General features: G+C 42.7%; 1 protein-coding gene across 3 annotated transcripts; it reads left to right on the forward strand.

Moving 5' to 3' along the window:
• Window positions 1–76: 76 nt before the first annotated feature.
• On the forward strand, window positions 77–18,092 carry LOC118335884 (glucocorticoid-induced transcript 1 protein-like). 3 transcript variants are annotated; one of them, XM_035672371.1, is made up of 8 exons: window positions 77–484; window positions 4,960–5,108; window positions 10,782–10,871; window positions 13,257–13,382; window positions 14,240–14,386; window positions 15,802–15,991; window positions 16,937–17,057; window positions 17,358–18,092. In XM_035672371.1, the coding sequence occupies exons 1-8, from the start codon at window positions 181–183 to the stop codon at window positions 17,692–17,694; spliced, it is 1,464 nt and encodes a 487-aa protein (XP_035528264.1). In that variant the 5' UTR covers window positions 77–180; the 3' UTR covers window positions 17,695–18,092. The 3 variants fall into 3 exon arrangements, with proteins under 3 accessions (XP_035528264.1, XP_035528265.1, XP_035528266.1); XM_035672372.1 differs by having other exon boundaries at window positions 13,260–13,382; XM_035672373.1 differs by having other exon boundaries at window positions 4,963–5,108.
• Window positions 18,093–19,099: the final 1,007 nt, after the last annotated feature.

Here is a 19,099-nt window from a genome sequence, read left to right on the forward strand (position 1 = left end):
AAAAAAAAAAAAAAAAAGGAAGCTATCGTTTTTTTTTTTTTTTTTTCTAACAAGCTAATGTTTATCTTGCCCTCCTCCTCCTCCTCCTCCTCTTCCTCCTCCTCTAGAGAAGCAGCAGCTTTCTTATATTTGTGGCAGTACGTCGTAGGAATTAACATCCAGTGTGTGTTTTTCGGGAGGATGTCAGCGCCGAGCAACTCGCTGCAGCAGCCGCGGGTGAGACGCAGCAACGCGGGCTCCCCCGGTTCGTTCAACAACAGCTGCCGTCTGCACCCCCTCCGGGCCACCGTGCCCTACCAGCTCCTGCGCCCGGGTCCGAGCAGCCCGACCCGGGCACAGACCCTCTACGGAGCGGCCACCAGCAGCAGAGGCTCCAGCCCCCCCTCCAGCCCGACTCTCAGTTCAGGAAATGCAAACGCAAAGCAAAGACTGTCCCCTGAAAATAAGGATTCCTCCTGTCCCCCAGACTCTCCAGTTTCCAGAGGTAAACTTGTTTTTTGTTTTAAAAACCTGTGTCACCACGTGTTGTTTCTCCACTGATGCCTAACTTTTTTTTTTTTGTGCCACAAATTATACTTTTTTAACTGTTGTATTAAAAAATATAATATCTGGATGAGTCTGGAAACCAGGTTGATGCATTAACTATTTAGCCCATTATCCTTTTACACCATTAGGCTCTCATAAAGAGAATAGAGCGCACGATTGGCTCTTATTTCCTATGGACCTTTGACAGCGAGAAGAGAGGGGAAGAGGAGGGAATTGGCAGAAAGTTTCAGTAGTAAAAGGGGCCACGTCAGAAGCAGAGCTGAGCGAATGGTCAGGTGCCTGTTTTGACCTCGCTCCACACATGCATACATACACGCAGCAGCTTTTTTTAAGTGCATATTCAGAACACATGCTGTCGCCTTACACATGGCCAACAGAGGCAGAGCGCTGTGTCGTTTCATGTCACGCTCAGCTGCTCCTTTCTGGAAGTGATCGGAGACGAACCGAAGGAGGAAGGAGAGTCCAGGTAGCCTTTTTTTCACTAAATCTCATTTATGTGACAGCCTCTCTCGCCAAATATCGACACTGGAGGCTGGTAGCAGTATCTTTTCATACTGTAGGACTAGTTTTCTCCCTGTAAGCCCCGAGTTTTATGTACAAAACACAAGCACACACACACTCTCTCTCTCTGGACATGTTCTGAATACAGCTTGCTTTTCTAGTATCTGGAGACAAAAAGAGACTTATTCTAGTTGAGTTGACCTCACTGGGTATTTCTGCCTCTACCTCAGCCCCCATGATAAGCACCTGGTTATTCACACCACAGAAGACCTTTTTCCCAGCAGCCATTTAGACATGAAACAGTAGGGTAAACACAGGTGTTACCAATGACACTAATTAAAGTCCAATTTGGTGTAGCAGAGCCGTTTCCAGTGAGGCCAGCATGCACAGTCGCAGCCTGACTGTGTTTGACCTGAGTGGAAGAGGACTTTTAATTAGTAGCATTGGTACCACCTGTGTTTACCCTACTGTTTAATGTCCCAACGGCTGCTGGGAAGAAGGAAAAACAGCCTACAGTCTTCTGCGCTTCATCAGATTAAGTCGCGTATCTCAACACGCTGCACAGCTGGATCAGCGCTACCGTGCCTCGCGTCCCCCCCCAGTGCAGCACTCCAGTTACTGTGGAGTTTGAAGTTTGTGACGCGCTTCGCATTCCTCCGTCCTTTTTGAACGAGGTGACCTCCGACCTCCGACTGGTGTACCATGCGAGGCAGGAAGCGAAAGTCTCCTCCACCACCACGAGCGAGCAGGCAGACTCGCCAGGCCACGACTGATTTCACTCGGTGTTGATTTCCCACCGCATGCCGCGCATACCTCGGCCCTCTGAGAGAGACGACCTCTAACCCACGTCAGCTGGTGATGATGGAGACTTGACCCCTCCTTCATCGAGGTGACCTCACTGTCCTACCTGGTCGTATCCGTGTGGAGACACACGTTTCTTTTTTTGTTTTTATTTTCTGTCTTTTATTTAGAATCACGTATCGGCACTGAACATATTCCGCGTAGTTTGGTAGAGAGATATACAGTGATTCATCTTTTAAATATATAAATATGAACAGGGGTGTTTTCAAAACGGCAAAAAGAAAAAAATAACATACTAAGAAGAGAATAAAATAAGAAATTACAAGCAGCAACAAAAGAAAGGCGTTTAGGAGCAATATACATTTTCCACTTTTCCCAAATTTCCTCAAATCTAGTTTTCTCTAGTCTCACAGAAAAGGTGATTCTCTCCATTTTACAATGTAAATAATGTCGTACCATTCCTCAGAATAACAAGTGTTTGGTTTTAATATTTACAGATGTTCAGTGTAGAAAACCAAAGAGAAGTTCGTCCCAATTAAAAGCAGTTTTCCTTCCAAGCTGACATTTATTTCAACAAGTGCAGCAGCGTGAGCACGATTCGGTCACCGCTCATCACTGCAGCCAGCTCGAAGTGACTGAAGCAGCAGCTTTGCACATTCATTGTGGTACTCCAACCCCACTCGCTCACCATAACTCTTGCCACTTGGCGAGGAAGAGCCTTTTTACAGAACCATCACAGACGGTAAGTTCAGCTCACAGCCTGATGTTGAAGGTTAAGGGTATCATATCCCAACATCGTGACCTTTTTAGGTTCACCAGCATGACATCATTCTCTTACCACGCTGTCCCAACAATGACCGTCCCGCTCTCTGTCAAAGTGCCAGCTGTGCTGAAACCGCCCTGCTTCATTGTCACCCGTTCAAACTGCAGAGTAGGACCGAATGTGAAAATGAGCGTGTTGTCCAAATCGGTGGACTCTGGTGGAGCCGCGGTGTTTTATAACTGCCTGTGTTAACCTGAGCGCTGGCCACTGTTGGCACTGTCACGGCCGAGATCAACGCTGTCCATCGTTTGATGTTGTGTGATACGCAGTCGGCGCTGCTTGCAATTACCGCCCTTTTAGTTTGAGCAACTCATGTGGAACGTTACTGGAATATGACCTTCAGGGTGGCCTTAGTGGTTGTATAATAAAAGTATACAGATTAATGAGTATGTGGATAATATATAATCATACCCATTGTATCAGTAGTTTATATACTACACTCATTTAAGTTATAGTAGTTAATCATTGCAGGGTGATTAAGTAGGATCAGTTTATCCATTGTTTATATTTTCTCCTTGCGCCTCTTAACAATGACCAACACAGAGAGTAGGCGATTCCATGTTTAATTATTCACTGTGTGGATAGTCTGAGCAGTGACAATAAAGCTGGAATATGTCCATCTGTAGTCGGTCAAAGTGATGCATGAACCCTACAAGGTTTCATTTACGTGAGCCGTTCAGGAATACTAAAAAGTATCACCAGATGAAGCTGAATTATTATCATTTCCTTTGTAGCCAGTGTCATGTAGCCTTGTGAAAACCTACAGGAAACCCTTCTGCTATGCTTTACTGATTTGGACCACATGTTTGTGTTCACATTCGCCTCTGCTCTACAGTTAATAAACCACCCATTTAACCCTGGAAATGCAGAGACTTTTCTTTTTTTTTGCAGCTTGCTGAAGAAAAGTTCTTAAAATTCAACCTGAAAATATTCCTTTAATGTCACATCCACCACTCAGTCATCCCTGAAATCAGCAGATGGACTGCTTTGATGTCTTGGCTTCTTTCACACTGTTTCTTTTTTCTCATCAGGAGATTATTCTAGTCTGGCAAGTGGGGAGACGATGGAAAATAACCACAATCCCAGTTCTGAGAGCGCTGGCTTGGCCTGTATCAATATTGATGGAAATTTAGCCTGCTTCCTTTGTCTACAATGCTTCAGGGAATTTTACTGTAGCCCAGTAAGCTTACTTAGGCAATACCTTTGGGTGGGTAGGCCTGTGTATTCTATGGACAAAGAACAACAATGAATGGCTGTGTAGTTCTGCTAGGAGAGGGGTGCCTCATGTAGAGTTTATTCTGCGTGTGTTAGTTTGTGTTCACGTTGGAAATGCCTGCGCCTTTAGCTTACTCAGACAAGGAACCTGGTGAATGAGCAGGAAACCTGCCTTTTATTCTGTCTGTGATAGGGAAATGAAGTAGCTTTCATTTACTTTCAGTAATCACACAAAGTGTAATTGAGTCTAATGCGTTTAATCCACTGCAGTCTCATGCTATTCTCCAGCGAATGTCTTTGTGCGTTAAGTGTCTTTTTACATTTCTTTTTACTGCGTGTCACTGCAGGAATGTTGAGTGGATGCAGGCAGTATTGATATGCATTGTGTTGTGGTTGTTTATGAGATCTTATGTGGGTGGTGTGTGTTTAACTGCCCCGGCTCACAGCAGATTGCTCTCATAACATCAGATACTCCTGCTCAACCGTTCACGTTCGCTCCAGGCCTCGGCTCTCAAGGCTGCTGCTGTTTGCCCGGCACCAATACTTCTGAATGTGGAAACTTGTCCACACTTTGAAAACAAGAAGAGAGGCAAGGTGTCGTCTTAATAAAACACTTTTAATTGTAGTAGTTAACAGACGTGCAGGGGGAAGTGATTAATTATTATTAATGAGTTATTCTGTGACTGAAATATACAGGATTTCTATTCTTTACAATCCCCTTTTTGCTCCCACTACAACACACAGTAATACGTATAAACCAGGCCAGTAAAACTAACTTGTTTTGACAGTAAAACTTTGATTATGCAATTGCATTTCATTTCAGGTGAAACATGTAAATCATTTGAGTTGTGCGACACTCAAAATATAGCCCCCAGTCCCTGGCTGCACATTCAGTGACATTTTAGTGCTTTATGTTGCACTTACTGGCACAGTCGGGAAAGTTGCCACATTGAGTCTCAAAGGTGCCTCAGGGTGTCGGGGAATATTTCTCACTAGGTGTTGAGTCCTTCGTCTGTGTGTGTGTGTCTGTGTGTGTGAGTCTGTGTCTCATTTTATGTCTTTGTTTTCCACAGCAGAAAGGTCCAAGTTACAGGTTCGGAGTTCCAGTGCTATCCGGCGGACATCTTCCCTGGACGCCATCACGGGGCCGTACCTCACCGGCCAGTGGCCCCGGGACTCCCATGGACCCTATCCTTCCTGTATGAAAGACAAAGCCACACAGGTACATACCATTCAGAAGAAACACACTGTGTGAGATAAAGCCTGAATAGGGCCGTATTATACTATTCATCATTCCCCCTTCAAAATCTATTTTTTATCAATTATTTCCACTTTGTTTCTGAGGAATCATGTTTTGTCTGTCGTTTCGTCTTGGTGGACGGGACTTAATACTGCAGTACCCATGAGCCTTGGCTGCCGTTGCCATGGAGAAGAAGTGGTAGCCAAATTTAAAACGCTTTAGTTGCTGAATACATCCAGAATAAACCCAGACTCCAAAAGTAAATTGGCTTAAGCTGCAGATTATTTATTATTGCCAGCTTTCTCAACACTGCAATCTTTAGCTTCTACCTTCCTTTAGTGTTAGTGGAGTTAACATGAGGTGCGTTTCACATGACTGCAGCATCCACATCCACCCAAAAAACCTCAAACTAATTAATTCACACAACGACCACATGCAAATTAATCTTTACACAAGATCAGTCATGATCTGAAATCTGAAAAAAGTAGAGTCAAATTGCTTAATCAGTCATATTCAGAAGGGGTGTGTGTGAGAAAAAGCTGATTGCACAAGAAACACCAGACTGAAGTTGTTGTTTTATAATGACGGTTGTGTTCTGCCCGGTATGGTTTGCTTTGAGTTGAAGTGAAAGTTTGACAAAAACCAAAAGTATTATTTTAAAGCCATATGGCTTGACTTTGACCGGAGGGTCTGGTCAATCCGCAAGTTCAACATCCACTTTTTTTTTTACCTTACTTTTCTCCAAGCAATTTATGGTACGTTCTGACTTTCAAATAATTGTTGGTTTCTGTCATAGTGGTTGGTGAAGGAGACAAATCTACAAGCTGTGGCCAAAGATTGTGTTATAGTAATCTGGTGGCTGCTGGTGGAGTCTGCTGCCAATACAGGCTTAATAGTCTGTGCTGTAAATATTCCCCAAATTCTTGCACAGCACTACATTTTAATACATTGTGACATTTCATAAGACCTATGTATGGATTTCACATTGAGCCTGGCCGCAGTATTCCTGGACAGCAGCCCACACATGATCACCCAGTAATCTTGCCATGTGACTGATGGCTAAATGCAGTTTTTCTCCAAGAGCTTAATTTTTGGGGGGGTTTGGGTCGGGGCATTAAAGAATATTGACTATGTATGATCACGACGAGGGCCGCTCCGTCTTTGCTAACAGAAGCCTTTCATGTGTCTGAATGAAGACCGCCGAGCCTCATTTACATGGGCTTCATCCCTTTAACCCCTCGTTCGCCTCTCGCATTTCTTTGTGTGTCGTCCTGAGGAAGTGGGGAGAGGGTCTTGCAAGATTTCTCACAAGTGGCTGTATGCAAAGTAAACACCTAATTACAGGTTCCTGTGCAGCCCTGGAATGACTGGACAAGTATGGAAAATCAATTTGATAATTATCAGGACCTTGAAAAAAAAAAATGTCAGTGCAAAAACGTGTGTGGCACGTATACACAGTGATCCTAAGACCTGCTGTCTTTTGGCACATTGTGATGTTTGCCTGTGCTTTTTAACTGTTTTCCAGCCATTATCAGCGAGGATGTGATTGAAGGTTCACCAAGATGAAAATCCAGTTTAGAGATTTATATCTGTCAACGCTGTGGAAGTTTGAGATGGAAAACATTTGGCTGTGTTGTAATGATGTGGGAGAGTGTGACACACTGGAGAGTCCTTGAACGATTAAATGCACAAACTCCCCCAAGGATAGTCAGAGACCACTTCCTGTTAACAAGCTATGCCTGGGCCCAGTTCTCTTTATAAGACAACAACAGCAGAGTGCAGCAGACAAAAGGTCCCTGGCCTCTTTTGTTGTGCATTGCACAAGTTCAAGACAGCCTTTCCTTTGAGCTGTAATGTAGCCTCGCATGGAGGTGAAGTTGTTTGCACCTGTCCCTCAGGCTACGGCTGAGGCGAGGAGAAATCCCACTGCTTACCACCTGGCCCTCGTGGCTGCACAGCCCGCCTGCCTTTTGTGTGGGAGTTGAGGAGCAGAGGGCCCATACATATGCTAATCACTGTTCCGGGATAGGTCTGTGTGCCCCGGGCCCTGTGGTTACAGAACACAGGGAATGTCTGTATGAAGATTAGGGCCCTGACACACCAAGCCGACCTCAAAGAACCAGCACCGACAAAGACAGATTGATCAAACAGTTTGCTTCACGTCTTCTGTTAAAAGTTGCACTTGGGCACAACACAAAGACCGCAGCCGATGGCCAGCTGACCACTGACATGTACATTCTGCACCTGCGTGAGAGGAAATACCGAATCAGCAGTCTGTGTTTGTAATCTGAAAGACAAACTAAACAAACAAGCCTTCTGGTTTTTCACGGCAGTGTGAATCTGCTTAAACTGTGTAATTATAGGCCGGGAATATGAGTTGAGAATATGTCTGATAAACATTTGGAGCAGACATTTGCCAGTGAATCAATTGACGCCAAACACAATTGCTAAATGATGGTCTGCCGTTGCCAGACATCCAGCTTTTATTTGATGTATTTTTACTTTTATGTCAGGATCTTTGGATAGATGCACACAATTAATCCTACTTTAGTGCTGTATTACGTGCTATCTGCTCTCACTGTGCCCAGTTTGACTTCATAGGAGCGTAATGTTTATTGTGGATTCTTGCTGTTTTCTGAATATGGACAAATGTGGTTTGAAGCAAGAAAAAAAAAAAACCCCAACAAAAGTGCTGTCTTAAGAGACTTTAATACATTTTCTGTAATGCTCAGTGAGTTTCAGACATGCACGAGATAACAGACAACACAAAGTCAACTCATCAACTCTGAATGCGTGTTCTCCTCATCTTTAAAACCCACAAATGATAGCAATGGCACTGTGCTCGCATGTCTCAGCACGCAATCTAAACAAACCAGCACAAATTCCACTGCGATTCTATTGAAGCCCAGTCATTATTTCCTGCTTTGGAACGGAGCTGGATTCTTGAGGATGTTGCCTGCATGTAACCCGTTGGGTGGGAATCATAATGGGAAGCTGCAGGCTATGGTAACAGAGTTTTATCTTCTCGGCAGTAGATTATCAGGCACAACACCTGGCACACACGGCTACAAAGCACACAACTCGAGCCGGAAGTTCAAGAGCTAGCATTATAAAAGGGCCTGTGAGGTAAATAAAGGTGGTTGTTCTCGTTAACAGACAATTTGTTTGGGGGTCAGAGTCAATAAAGAAAGATAGCCTGCAGTATCTTTTTAACTGTGTTCTCTTTCTTTGGATACCTGAGGTAACATTTAGGAGTTTAATTGCTAACTGAAATATTTGCAGTTAAGTAAAACAAGACATTGGTGGCCTGTCTTTTAAAATTAACATTTAAAACAAGGGGATTAAGTCAAATTCTATTGTCTGAAACATTGAGTGTTTTGGGAATTAATTCATAAACACACAATGCAAACAACTAAGGTACTAGCTGCAGGCTAAACACTTATATTAACTGTTAAAATATTTATTTTCTCTATACTGACTAAGTTGCTTTCAGCACTTTTTAACAGTAAGTACACAATATTTCAACAGATTAAATGTGGCTCATGAGAATGAGAATAAATCAGCACTTGGAGAGGAAATAAGTAAATAACTTTATAGAATGGTAATGATTTGAAATACGTCCAATAAAACCACTTTCTTGTGTCAAAGTGACAATGAGGTCACCTCAAACACCTCAGTTTTTTCTCTTCTCAGGCAAAATAAGTTTTAACCAGTACTGTGCAGCCCTGTGAAAACCTATACACACGTCACTCACTGCCAAATAAAAGCGTTTCACCTTTCTTTCAGTTACAAGTAGTAACGTTAGTAGCGTTCCCCACTTGACGTCATAGAACATCTGTGAGAACTTAGTTTTTCCTCGACAGCTAAGTCCACAACTCCTTAAAGCCCTCTCTGCCCTTTTACAGCAGGCCCCATTCTGTATGAACAGATCAGGCTGCAGCATTAAGTTCCTCAATGTTTGGCGGAGGCATCGAATGGCACAAGTCATTCCATAGGCCATGAACAAAATGTTAATGCTAAAGGCTAGCTACACATCTGCCGTCCAGCGTGGCCAAGCACAGTGGTCCCTTTATGAGAGCACAAGCGCTCGTTTAATTCGCTGTCCTTTTCTGGGGGGAAACCAGCGCCAGAAATCCAGCGCAAACGGCTTCACGGGTGTTCCTCATTATTCACAGTGTGATGTTCCATATCATAGGGCAAGGATTGTGCGTTAGTTGGAGAGCCATAGAGGTTTTTCTGTGTGTGTGGGGTCAGACATAAGGCAGTGTGAAGACACTGACATTTAAGATGTTTCGTACTACTGTGCTGACCATAAAACGTCAGATGTTGGAGGATTTGTTTGAGGACCAGAGGCACTGTTGATATGCATAATCAGGGGGAAGTATGTGGTTTCAGACAATCCTATGAATCATCCTCGCTCTGTTTCTGTTTTTGCATATATTTACATAACTTAACTGTTTCCTCGTTTATGCAGTAGAGGTCTAAAAGACCTGTTGAGTGAGACAGAACTGCCTCTGTGCTGTCTGGTAGGAAACCTTTTGTATATGAGATGTTTTCTTACTGGTGTACTAACAACACTAAATGTCTCTGTTTACTCATTGACCTCGTATGAGCCTACAGTATTACATTAGTGTGTATGTACATAGGCATACGTTTGTAGACTAATTCAAACTATGGAAAGGGAAAAGGTGGAGACTTAACTAACACCAGCTGCTAGTAAAGTCCTTGTAAATGTCACCTATGGCTGACGAGGATTCTTCTTGGCAGGTAACCATATCATTTGGTGGCCCTGTAATTATTTTCTTGAACTATGTTTGGCTTGTTAAATGGGTTTTGGTATGTATTCAGTTCAGCCCGTAGACAAAAAGAGTTTCATGCCTTGCTACAGACGTATTTATCTCAACCCGTCTTACTAATGGAAGAAATCAAACATGCGATGACTTTTGTTTTTCCTGTTGAATGTAGTTCTTTCCTCAGGGATAGTATCTCATGACTGTTTTCCTCGTTTTCATTGATTCCAGATTTTCTGCTTTACTTTGGAGCACGCTGCAGTCATTACTGCGTTCACCCACATCTTTCTCAACCGTTTAATCCAAACATTTTACATCTTAGATATTTAATTAACACTCGCATCCTGAGGGACTTCACGTTGAGGTGGGGCATCATTTATCACCGTTTCATGAGGTTTTGAGTGTATTTTGCTGAGAGCTCCCTAAATCTCCTGCACAAGCTTTTGTTTACTTTAAATTCATGTATATTTAATTATATGTATGTCAAAGTGTGTTTGTAAGTGAAAGGTTCTGTGTACATACATCGTTTATAACTATTTTTAATGAGCAAACAGATGATACGTTAAATAAAGGAGTTATGAGTCAACGAGGACGACATCTGTGACCTTTGTGTTATCTGATCTCTGTAAACAAATCTCAGAAACTGCAGGTTAGTTAATCTTTAAGGGTGATGTAATGTACTCTATTTAGCACCCAGACCAAGTGGATGTTTATGTCCCAGAAATACATCATACTCGTCTTTGTGTGTCTATGCAACAGAAGGTATTTGGTGGCTGCAGTGTTGCACAGTACATTTGGAACACCTACCTAGTTGTGTAAGATGTGGTTATGTGTCATGTATGTGTTATGTGTTTCTGTGTTTCAGACTCCAGGTCTTTGGATTGATGAGGGAACAGAACAGGGAAATCCTCACCAGCGGTCAGCCTCCTGGGGAAGCGCAGACCACCTTAAAGAGGTAGATTGAATTCACCTGTCTTAACCCTGAAATCAGCCAAGTCACAGCTGCGTCTGACAACAAACGCCACAGACGGTGGATCAACAGAGGGAGCAGTGTCAGCAATCTGTCTGACTCTAAACTAGGCCTGGCTCGCTTAAAACATTCACACAGCCTGTTCAAAAGAGCATGTTTTTGTCATTTTTGAGGTTCATTCCATTTACTCAAAATGTGTTTTATTTGTCAGGGTCTGAGGTCAGCCTAAATATTATGCTCCTTAAGGTTGGTTTCCACTCCTGTCTATCTGCTGGCCTTGGTGGCCAACCAGCCGACCACATGGAGCTATTAGGTCTGTAGCTCTCCAGACCACAGTCTAAATTTAACCTCCTTCTCCCCTCTGTTTCCCACTCAACTGCACCCTCGCATCTCATTATGGCCTGTTGTTTTTGAGAGACGGTGCAGGAACTCCTCTCAAGGGGGAAACAGCCATATTGTTCCCTCATTTAGGCCCCACTGAGCGAACTCATTCAGGGTAATTCAAGTTACTTAAAAGCCTTACAGTTGCCCCTGAAACACAAAAGACATTTATAGCATTCTGTTTCCAGCACAAGATCTGACATCTGGGTGCCATCGATGTTCAGTTACAAAATATTAGTGGCACACAGATGTCTTGGATTTTTGTTTGTATTGGCCAGAGAAAACTATAATTTAGCACTTTGAGGAATCTACTTCACTCACGTCAAACTAGATTCCACAAATAATATTTTATGACCAAAATGCCAAACGGTGACTTTAAAGTTCATAATAAGTTCATCTTCACTAATACACAGATGTGACTGGTGTGTTTTAAAAGGAACCGGCTTTGCCTTTTAATTAGTTGTTTGTGTTACCTGCAGGCTATGGTTAAACTCGTCCGATCACAATCAGGTGACAGATCTGAAGTTTGATTCCTCATTTTGACAATTTAATAGTGACGAGAGGAAAATGAAAGTGCAGTGTCAACGGTTGTAAAGGAGACAAGGAGAAACACATTTTAATAAATACAGCCACAAAAAAAAGCTGCACACAAACTATTTCCCAGCTATGAACTCTCACAGCAACGTGATCTCATAAACTCTGATTGTTGGAATCAGGTTTCGTAAATCACATTCAAGTGTAAGTGTAGCCATACAGTACAACTAGGCCTGCTAGAAAACTGTTGTTTCATTCTGCAGACAATCACGCCTTGGCCTCTACAATCAATAGCATATAACAGTGAGGAAAACTTGTCTTCCTCATCCTCTGAGATTACATCGGGGACTGCCTGGACTTGTCATTATTGACTGCTGCGGTCACTCAACGAATGTAGTGAACTGCATTCGAGCTCTCTAACCTCTGCGATTACATGTGTGGGAGGACATCTCGGGGAAAAAAAAGCAAGTCTCTTTGTTGACTGTGTTGCCAGGATTACAAGATCAGCACTGAAGACCACACCTTTGTCTGCATAGTACAACTGCGTCTGTTAGGCTCACAAAGGGTGTCCTGTTTTTAGGCTGACACTGGGCCAGATGCAGAAACACCCATTGACCTAACTTGTTTCATCACCAAACATACACGTGTGATTATGTGCATGCTCTATACTAGCCTGCAACAATATTCAAGTCAGGCCAGTCTGCGTGGGTGCACACAGTGGTGCATATGTGTGAAAAGTGCTGCCATATTATTGTTGTAACATTAGAGAAGAAAGGATTAAACAATAATAATGGACAAATATTCATTTAATTTAAAAGTGTAGGTTGTAATTGTTCTTGTAGCGGCTGCAAAAAGGAGGAACAGTTTACATAAATAATAATATTCAGCTAAGAACTAAATGTAGCTGCAATGGTTAGTCGATTTAATTAATCAATTGCCAAAAATGCCAAAACCTTTTTAAGCTTTTTGTTTTTTTATTGTCTTTAGCAGATACCGAGGTAGCAACTATTCCTCCACATACGAACACATGACATTAACACACAAGTAGCCACCCCGAGGCCTCGTGACCTCCAAACCCCACACCACCACACCACACTAAACTAAATATAACAGACAGAACAGCATGAATCAAACAAAAAAAGATCACTGAGAAGGTCTACGTTATCATGACAGCAAGATTCAGTGATCATGTACACAGACTGCCACAGGCCACAATCACACAAACAAGCATGCTGCTTTTTAAAGTTAGCTTTACTAGTCTTCTTGTCCTAATATTATAGTAAATAAACTGTTGGTTGTTGTTTGACGTATTCTACACCAAACAAGTTGGTTGCAGCTCAATGTGGGATCAGTGAAATGACTGAAACCAGAAGGTGATGAGTTAAACTTCAGATGTTGACTTCATGTCTTGATTTTGAGCTGTCATTTGCTGAAGTGAAGTTACTTTTCTTCCAGCAGATTGCTAAACTCAGACTGCAGCTGCAGCGCAGCAAACAGGTCAGCCGGCAGAGCAAAGACAGGGAGCAGAGCTCACTGCAGCTGTCTCAGCAGGCGCAGCATGGCATCGCATGCCAACCGCAGGTGAGTTATTCATGCCTTGCCAAACTGAATCACCGCCATGCTCTTTTCAGGTGAAAACATCAGCTAACTCTGACTTTGGTGATGCAAGATTTTACCCTCAGAGTGGTATGATAAGGTAGCTTAGCAGCCGAGCAATAAACATACAAATGAAACAGAAGGTGACCAAACCGTATCACAGCTGCTGAAGATAAGAGAACTTAATATTAATTTTCCAGCGATAAACAAAGTGGTTTTTGTGCATTATGCAAAGTGAAAGTTTCAGTGTGTTTTTTACCATGCTGTGTTCTTTTAGGCTTCTGCGTGGGCCATATTTGATCATAATCATATGGTTATGATGTTTTATGCTGCACTGTATTTGGCTGAGGAGGTCTAGTTAATGTGTCCCCATTCTGACCAGTTGTGTGAAAAGAGGAGAGGAAAGAGGGAATGTGTCTGGGCATGCTCTGTCTGTTCTCTCCTTGTTTGTGGTTCATTCATTAACAGATGCCCAGCAACAGTACACATCAACCACTGTGGGAAAATGAACATTCACAGTGATATGCTGTGTCCTATACATCCTGTGCTAGATGACAATCATGCCAGTGTTTTTGTTCCCTCTGACATTTAATCCCACTTCAGTAACCAGTATTTAAAGTGAATGCCTCCACCTATTAAAAATCTCATGGAACTGGATCAGCGACAGTTCACTAACACAAGCAGATCTTATTGGCACAGATTCCAGCACATATGTGGTATTATGTATTTATTGCATCTGAATGTCTGTAGGTGTGACATGAGAAGGGTTGTATGTATCTGAGTATTTAATTATTATTATTATTATCTAGATGTTTGCATAAGTCTTTTATTTTTTTGTCCAGTCTTTCCAGCACAAGGGAACTTCATCAGCCTTGTCAACAATCCCTGTGCCAAAATCACTCATATGCAGAGTGCCGAGCAGTGTGGAGGGCATCAACCATGAACTAGAAAATGTGTTTATCAGAGAGGACTGGGAGCAGGGCATACAGGTAAGGATGTGTATACACTTGTCATATTGCAGTAAAGTCTTGTCTTTTGTCCCAGTTGGGTTAAATGTCAGATTCATTTTTAAAGACTAAATAAAAAGCAGCCCAAAGTACACGGCAACTTAGTAACCAATTAATCTGCATTTTGAGATAATAATGATATACAGAAAATGGACATTTTCTACAAAAATATAACCCAATAAAAAGTGACTAATTTAGTATTTATTTCTCTTTGTGGTGTCGGGCATTGGTTTACTGAATATTGTGTAAAGGCTCCCAAGTCTTAACAATGGGAAGTTTTCCCATTTGTTTCCATTCTGCTGATGTGGGCCAAAGCCACAATCTGTGATCCAAATGTAGACAAAAGCACATCGCCATCTAAACCAAAACACAGGTCTGAAGCTCGCCATCACTCTTAAACTGACTGACCATCTCTTTGAAATACAGACTAAAGGGCAACCCACAGGCGGTTTATAATGCACGCCAAACACCCACAGCCATACACCGTCTGTAGTGTATACACAACGTACAGCACCGCACCCTTTCCAGGAGTTGAGGTACATCAGCTCTTGAATCAGCTCGTCTTTGTTACTGTACGTTAACTCTGTCCCTCCAATGCATCCAACGCAGACGTTGTGTGTTGCACATTGGACAGAATGTGTCAACAATTTTGTTTCCAGCAGTAATGTTTGTTGGTAGAGAAGTGAAATCCTACACATACACATCAATATACTGTACCTATGGTCAAAGCAGCTTTTTAGGCTGTGCTTGAAATTTATTACTTGCACACAAGCACAGTCTTGTAAAGTCACTTACAGCATTGTGCACCATACTGTCAGACGGCATATATTCTCACTCTCACTGAATTAAATCTCTTAAGGGTGAGGGGCCGTGTAAATCCTGGCTGATGTGGGGTAGTAAACCCTGGCAGGTCTGTAAAGCTCCGCTCTTTAGAAAGTAACACACTCACAGACTTTAAATGCACACAAACGCATGCACCACTACAGATTTACAGCCTGCTGTGCACCAATCCTTCTCTCCCTCCTTCTCTCCCTCCTTCTCTCCCATTTGAATCAGCTGTGCCAAAACAGATCGCTCTGCACATCACACTGTTCATCTGTCAAGTATTACCATCTGGTGTGGTGTTTGCTTCTCCAATTGCCCTTTAAACAGACAGACAAACACACCAGAGGCCTTCCCGTTCCAGTCATTGGTAGATTTAGGACCTTTTCAGCTGATGCTCTTAACCCACAGTGACATCATCCAGTGAGTGAGCAGGTAGCTGTTCAGCTTCAACAGTTACGGGTGATTGAATGTGACCTTCCTCTAAACGCAAAGCTCCGCCACTCTGCCATTTTAGGATCCATGTACGTTAACGCATGACTTCTCACCACCTCCTCCGCACTCTGACCTCACAGGCCATGGATGTGTTAGATGGCCGCCGCGCTCCCTTCCCTCCGCATCACTACAGCAGCAGCGGGGAGACACGCGACACGGACACACAGGCCCCTTCAAGTGGTGACTCCAGCCCGTTGCCCTGCCCCTGCAGCTCCGACCACCTCCACTCCCCTGATGGAAGCCCCTGTTCTGCAGAGGAAATCGACAAAGGTCAGCCTTTATTTTGTTTGACAGACAGTTTTAGTGTTCATTAAAGATCCATCGACTGTACACATCAAAGTCTGTTCAGTGGGCTTGGGGAGTGTGGATATGTGTACAAGGTTGTATAAAGCCTTATGTGGCTGCAGAGGGAGCTGTGCAAAAGCTGATAAATGGCCTCAAATGATGTCACTTGAGTCAGCGTTGGTTAGGACTAGGAGGACTTTCCTTTTCACATTTGCTCACTCATCTCTGAGGCTTCATTAGCTGCTACGAGCGTAATAAACCTCAATCTCTGGCCAAACTGTCAGTATTTGTAACGTGTTTGAGTTGCATTCTGGGTAATGTAGGCATGCTTTGGTCCAACATGAGTGTGACAGTATTACTGGAGTGCAATACTAAATTGGAGTACAACACAATAGAAGAGTTGAGACGTTTTATTGAGTTCAGAGCTGTGACTTATTTGAGTTTTAAGTGTTTTATTGGTCAGTTGCTGCGTTCATGCATCTTAAAATGATTATTCTTTAACTTCAGAAACACTGAATGGACAACATAGTGCACACTAACTCTAGCCCAGAGTATTGAACCTTTTCTTTTAGGTACTGAAATCTGGCATCAGTGTTCTCGTGTATTGATCAGACTGTTTTTGATTAAAATGATGATTTTGCAGGTTTTAGATTGTATTTTATTTGGGCAAAGTTCTTGTGCAGCAGCTTGTGTGTAACATTTGGAAAGTTTAAGTTATTTTGTTGAATGAAATTAAGGGTTTTGTAGAAGAGGATGTTTATATTCCACAAAGGAAGGGGCTGAAAAAGTATTGATTTAGTATCAGACACTACTTTAAGCACATTGCAGCTCTTAAGAATCAATAACCAATATGTTTTTTTTTTTTTCTTTTCCTGTGTCTACAAAGACAATAAATTATAATAATGTTATATTCTTTCTCTGTATTTCCAGACAATGTGTGCAGTTCTCCTCTTCCCAAGTTTGCCACTTCTCCCAAACCTAACAACAGCTACATGTTCAAACGGGAACCTCCAGAAGGCTGTGAGAGGGTCAAAGTGTTTGAGGAGATGGTGTAAGTATTATTTCATTTTACAATCTGTTGTAAAATGCAGTGTCACATTCGCTGCTGCACAATTACACTTCTGTCTGAGTGTACGCATCATTAAACGGAAAAACAATAGAGTTTACTGTACTGTTTCATGGACTCTGAGATCCTGTTAGGATAGTGCAACAAAGCTAACAAGCTTATTTGCATTGTGGGTGGCAGGGATGAGGGCGAAATGGCTGTGTAGGATAAACATCTTGCATTTAATCATCATCGTCATGGAAATGGAAAATAAAAATACTGAGCTCAACTTCTTTTGTCTTTCAGGTCTGGCAAATCCAAAGGCTTCCCCCTCTTCTCGTGCCCGGACAAAAATAAGGTGAATTTCATTCCCAGGGGCTCTGCCTTCTGCCCTGTAAAACTCCTCTGCTCCTCCCTCTTCTCCCCCGTCTCTCCCTCGTCCTGCTCCTCCGCCAACCCTGGTCTCCATGGCAACGACATCCCAGGGCCTCAGGTGACTCCAACTCTGCCCACTGCACCACTAGCTACCTTTCCGGCCTCTGACCGGAGCGCCGACACAAGCACAGGCACAAACACAGACAGCCAGAGCCCCGACGCAGACGTGGGGAAAGACGGCTCAGCACAAGTTCTCCTCACCAGCTAGTCCTCAGGTATTCACGACCAAACCACCTACAGCTGAAATAAAATTCAGCTCGTCAGGTGGTAAGGTTTTAAAGCAAAGAAAATTTGAAAAACAACAAAAAAAATCCTTGCACTCCGTTAATCCTAACGTTAGCCAGCAGGGAGTGTCCAAGGTCTGAAATCGACAACACACATGGGAAGATAATGGCACCAGCATCCTGCTGAACAAGCAGTGTTTGTGCCGCTGTTGAGGAACTTGATGGTTTGACTATTATCGCCCAGACTTAAGAGTGTGCTGACCTTGGACACCGCCTCCCTTCACCCATCACTAACCTAGCCTTCTCCTCTGTACCATGACGACACCCATAAACAAAAAATAGCTTTGCTTTCTTTTTGCAAAAACGAAAAAAAAAAAAAAAATAGAAATTACTGCTCCAGTTATTGTGTTACGTAGTGCCTGCAGTTTTATCAAGATAAATTAAAAAGGAACAATGGTAAACAAAGAGACAACCATGAGGTATCAGAAACACATTCTGCTCATGTTATCTAACCAGCTTATTAGCTGTTCAGTGTTCAGCAAGCTAACATCTAAAGTACATATACATAAGCTTTTTTTGACAGAATGGGAAATGCTTGATTCATATTTTTAACATATCAGGATGTCTTACAGTCAGAACACATTGCCCCACATTGACCACACTGTTTGCACTTGTTAAGACCTGGCTCAGAGCGACACAGGCCATGGCCTAATTCTTTTGTTTATTTTATTATTTGTTTATTTTAAAGTATTTGTAACTCGGTGTCTATGTGAAACCAGCAGTTGCTAGAGTGCAGCCTCCACCCAAAAGGCTTACAGGCCAAGACCTACATCTGCATTTCTAGTCTGATCACTATTAAAACTTGGTAAGCTCAACACAAAATGTAAATCAGCTGTTTTTCGGTGACCAAACAACCCATCACAAAGCACACAACCCCCAAACCCCCCCGCCCCGTTTTATTGCCCCACACTACACAGAACAGTATCTCAGGTCATGTGGAATGTACTTGCTTGGACTATGTTGCCTTTCCCCAGTGTTTATGACTTTATTCTACAGAAAGACATTCCAGTCTTTTGCAGAATGTTTTATTTTCTCCAGAGGGGGAGTTCTATTAAAGGACTGAATCAACTCATTGAAGTCACAGCTTGTGACAGATGACATTAACCTGTTGAGGTTAGAGTTTCAGGTGCTATGACACATTCCAGAGATCGCTGTCGCATTGGTCAACCGTGAGTACTCGTGTCAATGCAAATAGCTACATAAGCTACACCCTCCCAAATTGAGAAGTTGACAAATAAGTTATTTTGTTTCATGCCCTTTGTTAAATATGTACCAAAGCAAATGATAACACAATGAAAGGCCTGTGGTGTATTAGGCCCAGGAGAGGCA

Source organism: Morone saxatilis, unplaced genomic scaffold, assembly GCF_004916995.1.
Source record: "Morone saxatilis isolate NCDOM2014 unplaced genomic scaffold, NCSU_SB_2.0 Contig24, whole genome shotgun sequence".
Taxonomy (NCBI): Eukaryota; Metazoa; Chordata; class Actinopteri; family Moronidae; genus Morone; species Morone saxatilis.

Excerpts from the sequence above, each read along its gene's own strand:
- LOC118335884 (XM_035672371.1), top strand. The coding sequence starts at position 181 with ATGTCAGCGCCGAGCAACTCGCTGCAGCAGCCGCGGGTGAGACGCAGC. Across the intron at positions 5,109-10,781 it reads TGAAAGACAAAGCCACACAG|ACTCCAGGTCTTTGGATTGA; the intron begins GTACATACCATT and ends TCTGTGTTTCAG. Across the intron at positions 10,872-13,256 it reads GCGCAGACCACCTTAAAGAG|CAGATTGCTAAACTCAGACT; the intron begins GTAGATTGAATT and ends CTTTTCTTCCAG.